Source organism: Eptatretus burgeri, chromosome 8 (genome assembly GCF_056783735.1).
Source record: "Eptatretus burgeri isolate ZD-2024b chromosome 8, Ebu_testis_v1, whole genome shotgun sequence".
Taxonomy (NCBI): Eukaryota; Metazoa; Chordata; class Myxini; order Myxiniformes; family Myxinidae; genus Eptatretus; species Eptatretus burgeri.
In genome coordinates, this window is record NC_140968.1 from 21,996,969 (window position 1) to 22,001,968 (window position 5,000).

Here is a 5,000-nt window from a genome sequence, read left to right on the forward strand (position 1 = left end):
TACTGTAGGGGGGACGTGCGGCTGAGTAGAAATCCACATAATTATGGTGTGCCTTAACAGTGTGGGTGGTGTTGGCACGTGGTGGTGGTGTAGGCCTGGGGCCACGACGTGTCGTAGCAAGCCCATCAGGAAGTCGATGTGGTGATGGTGAAGGTGGGAATGGAGGCAGTGAGCCATGTCGAGCCAGGGTGGTGGTCACCAAAGGTCTCAGTTGTTGAGAAGGTGACTGCAAGAGTAATGGACTGGAGTTAACAGTATGCAGTATTTTACTAAGTTGTTGCTGTTTCAATGAAACAATTGCACAAGGACCAATGCCAGGCTTTGGAGTAGGCCCTTTGTTAATAGGTTAGGGATAATGAGCTTGCAAATGGTTTGCAAAACAGCAAGTCACAACTAAAATTAAATCCACATTAAATTATCATTTCTGGGACTTCTGGAGTGCTCCAGAATGACCAGCTACACACTGAAAGCAATTCACATGGTGATTCGTGAGAGGTACCCGGTTGGTCCTGGAGTCCTCTGCAGCAGGCACTGAGTAAGAGCGATATGACACTGCTGGCAGGCGCCTCGCTTCAGGAACATGACCTGATGTTTCAAAAGAGATTAAAACAGCCATTGTTATATGGCAGTCACAAATGACAAAGCATGTGGTCATGAAACAGGGACAGCACTTGAGCAATGAAATACACAACTTTCTATTGTCTCATATCATTGATCAGAATGATGATGAAATCAAACCATCACTAATATTATGTAATTATCGGAAGATATATAATCCCGACATTGAAGGAACAGCCAGTTAAGAGTCTTGGCAGATGTTATGCACAACCATTAACAGATAGGCATCGAGGAATCCAGGTGCAGAGGCAATTTGTGCAACAAGGTCTGTCCACAATTGATGGTTGTGGCTTGCCAGAGAGGTACAAGATATGGTGCTACCAATTTGGGTCGTTGCCTCGTGTCTTATGGCCTCTCGAAATATATGAGATTGCTCAAGCAAGAGTGGAGAGGACCGTCAATCAATACATTTGGAAATGGTCGTGTTTTCCAAACATGTGAGCTAGTTTCGTGTTATACAGCAGAGGTTCAAAGATAAAGCTGCCATTTAGGTCACTAGCTGAAGAATATAAGATTGGAAAAGCCAGATTCTAAATGATGCTTTGAGATTCAAAAGATCAAGCAATCAGTGAATTGAAGCAAAATATAGGAACAGGAACTAAGTGGGACATTCAGAGGATGGTTGAAGATGCGGAGAGTAGGTTGCAAATGAAGGAAATCATCGGGGCAGTGCAGAGAGATAGGAAAGGATTTGGTTGGAAAGAACGGAAACGGTGGCCACAAGCGAGTGCGGGTGGGAGACGAGAGATGGTTATCGAAGAGATTAAATGTAAGGAAGAGGAAAGAAGAACGGTTCAAGCTATAAGTCAACCTCAGCAAGGAGCATGGACAACATGGGAGATGGTTGTGCAGAAGAAGGTTAGCTTGGCATCGCTGTGGAAGTTGTAGCCACAGCGAATAATCATTGCACATAAATCAATGTGTGACCAGATGCCAATTGTGGCGAATCTGGCAAAATGGAAATAGGCTGAGTTGGTAGAATGTGCCAAGTGTGGTCGAAGAGAGACATTGGAGCACGTTCTGTATGGTTGCCCGAAATCTCGAGCCAGGTATACTTGGTGACATAACCAGGTTTTGCGAGAGATTGTCGAGGCTACGAAGAAGCTATGGGATTGGACAAACAAATCGGACATAAAAGAGAAGACCATTATCAATTTCATAAAGGAGGGTGAGAAACTGAGGTTAAACGACATCAAGGGGGCAGCATGCATTTTGAAGCCAGGTATGGGCTGCCAGATAGATGCAGATTTGGACAGAGCGCTGAGGTTCCCCTCTCATGTTATATTTAATTATTTGGTCTGATGTGGTGAATGGGTTATCAATGAGCTGACAGTACCATGGGAGGGAAATATGGAAAGGGTGGATGAAAGAAATTTGTGTAGGTATGAAGAGATTAGAAGAGTGTGTGATGATCATCGGTGGAAGTTTGATGTGCTACCAGTGGAAGTGGCTTGTCGAGGTTTTGTGGCAAGGTCTTTGCTGAAGTACCTCAATATGATTGGAGCGTCATATAAACAAGTCAAGAATACCGTGACACAATTACAGGAAACAGCAGAAGAAGCCTCATTGTGGATCTGGAGGCACAGCCGAGTGCAGAGTGAATCAATTCAAATGTAAAGACAGGACTGGTGTGAATATGTATTTGGTCAATGATATCTGGTGATACATGTAGGCCGATGTTGCTTGGTGGTGCGTGTGCTGCGCTGTCGTGGCCGCCCATGAGTAGATGTAGCCCCTTGGTCGGGGGGGGGGGTCTCGCGTTTTTGATGTGAAGCCCCTAACCCGACGAAACAGGAAGTGCAGCTGGGGTCGGCCCTGAAACAGTGATGATCCATGGGTTCCAGCTGAGGAGAGCGACATCGATCAGTGTCCTGGCACTATATGTTCTGTTCTAATAACTGCTGTTTGTCTGTTATCATTGTGCTTTCTCAAAAATAACTCCTTGAAGTACCACACGCTGAACTTCAGGATCCTTCGGTCAGGAAGAAAACCGGCACATGTTTGAGTTGAGAAGGATTTACTGATTTGGCAGTTACTGCACTGTGTGGGAGTCTATTCCACACACCCACCACTCTATGGCCGGAGAAGTAGTTCCTGATATCCAGAAGAGTGCGTTTATTTTTATTTTCGTTTCAATGAACGATTCCTCATGCCCCCATGTTCAGCTCTTTCAAAGAGTGATTCTTCATTTATAATGTTTATCTGGTGTTCATTTTTAGTTGTTGCGGTCGATCATCTATCGGCACATTGAGAGGTTTTATGAGACGTGGTAAAAGCTCATCAGGTATTGGGTAAAGACATCTTGTTGTACTATCACCGGTGTGAATTCGATCCCTTTGGCCATTCAGTGTTGGGTTCATGTGGCCTTTGCAGTTGCCTAGTGACTCTCTCAGGACAATGTGACAAAAATTACCCCCAAACTCTCAGCCAAAGCAATGTCGAGGACATGTGATAACACAACAATGTTCATCCTTCTGTGGTTTGTGACTAATAATGATGAGATAAAAAATATATTTGCAACTAACAATAAATTTTCAACGAAAACCAAACTTGTTATTTTCAGCACCGCATATGCTTTGTTCCTTCAAAGTTATAGAACAGCTTCACTGAGCCTGGCCATGTTTGTAGCATCCAGAACAAACCATCTTGTGTAGATTCTCGTGCTGATGCCTGATGGTGGTTGACAGGTTGTCGAGAGGCAGGAAGGATGCATCTTGTGTCACCACCTCCCAATCGACGTTCCTCTCCAGTTGGTTGTTCCTGTGATGCCACTGCAGACATATCTCGACAAAAGACAGCAAATTTGCTTAAAATGGGTCCAGGCTCAAGAAGTTAACTGATTAGAGGAGCCAGCTTTGCACTGCAATTCATCGTTGTTTATTTTCTCAATCACATTACATGTATCCTTCTCACGTGTCGAAATGAAATTCTCCTTAGTACAAGTCATTCATGTGTTGATATAGTACACTGTGATTGGTTTTCATTCAAGCAATCAGAACGTGCTACACTTGTAGAAGGACTATGAAAGTACAGGTTGTGATGTCATTGTAGTGTACCTCTCTCGTTGTGATGTGGTGATGCAGAACACAATGTGTTTGCATGACAGGAGATGCATGTTGTTCACTGATTGTGCAGTAATTGCTGCAATGGTACTCAATCTGTTGCCATACTATACGCAGCTATGGGGTTTTAGCGACATATGCTGACAGCAAGCTCAAGCAAAAACAGATGATATGAGCACTACGTTGTGTGAATATCCACATCCAGCGTGAAATATGTTCACCGCTGTGCTCTTATCTCTATCTGTGGCATAATGGACACACCTCAAAGGCTTTGAAAACACTGGAAGATCCTCGAGGGCTCGCATTTTGCTCATTCTGATAGTGACGTCATGATGATGCTTAAAAATGGAGAACTGACGTTTTTGATGCGACTCAAAACACCCGTTCCCTTTGGGATAATTGGCAGGTCATCTCTCCCCACCATCCCTCACACATAGGTGGGGGATGGGGTGGGAGGAGAGATTACCCTTGGTACGACCGACATGTATGCAAAATTTGGTAGAGAACTGGCGAAAATTGTAAGGCACGTGTATTTTTTGTATGTGTGTGTGTGTGTGTGTGTGTGTGTGTGTGTGTGTGTGTGTGTGTGTGTGTGTGTGTGTGTGTGTGTGTGTGCGTATGTATGTGGGGGTGTATGTATGTATGTATGTATGTGGGTGTGTGTGTGTGTGTCTATGTATTGTTACGGTGCCGGGGGTCGGTCGCGAACCGACCGCTCTGAACGGAGCCGCAAGTCGAGTCGGCCGGACCGATCGCCCGGAACATAGATTGCCGCCCGGATAAGTCCGAGTCGACGGGTCCTTGGACAAGAACCGAAATACGCCAATGGGCAGATCACGTGGGGTAGGGTCGATTGCCAATCTTCAATGTACCTAAATACCCACGTGATCCAACTACGGGGGTATTCCACCCTCGACGGAACTCGTACGGAACAAAGTGCTGAGGCGAGCCTGTCCCGTGCGCGATTCCGAGCGGCTTAATCGCCGAGAACCGTCGGTCCAAATGTCCCCCTTTTACGGCAAACCACCAGCTTTCTAACTCCCAACACACGAAATGCTCAATCAATGAAAGAATCGACGCGACGAGCTGGAAACATTTAACAATTGGGGTATTTATTAATAATAATGGGGAACTAGGGAAGCACGTAAGAGCAGAACTATTCCGACTTTACGAAATGCAATGCAAAGATTTACAGCACACAAAGCACTTAACAATTTCCTACTTATGAGACGGGCCCACGGACACACGTATGCACACACACACACCCAAGAAATGGTGGCTGAGGGCTTTAATAACGGGCTCCAGCTCGGAGGACAGGTG

General features: G+C 45.3%; 1 protein-coding gene across 5 annotated transcripts in view; it reads right to left on the reverse strand.

The window, feature by feature from the left end:
• LOC147021289 (catenin delta-2-like) overlaps window positions 1–5,000 on the reverse strand; it is a 344,800-nt gene that overhangs the window by 1,242 nt on the left and 338,558 nt on the right. For all 5 annotated transcript variants that reach the window (XM_085891110.1, XM_085891107.1, XM_085891108.1 and 2 more), the window contains 3 exons: window positions 3,261–3,401; window positions 500–585; window positions 1–226 (listed from right to left, as the gene is read on the reverse strand). The exon at window positions 1–226 is cut by the window's left edge and continues 1,242 nt beyond it. In XM_085891110.1, coding sequence (XP_085747236.1) covers window positions 1–226; window positions 500–585; window positions 3,261–3,401 — 453 coding nt within the window. The remainder of the gene's footprint in view (window positions 227–499; window positions 586–3,260; window positions 3,402–5,000) is intronic.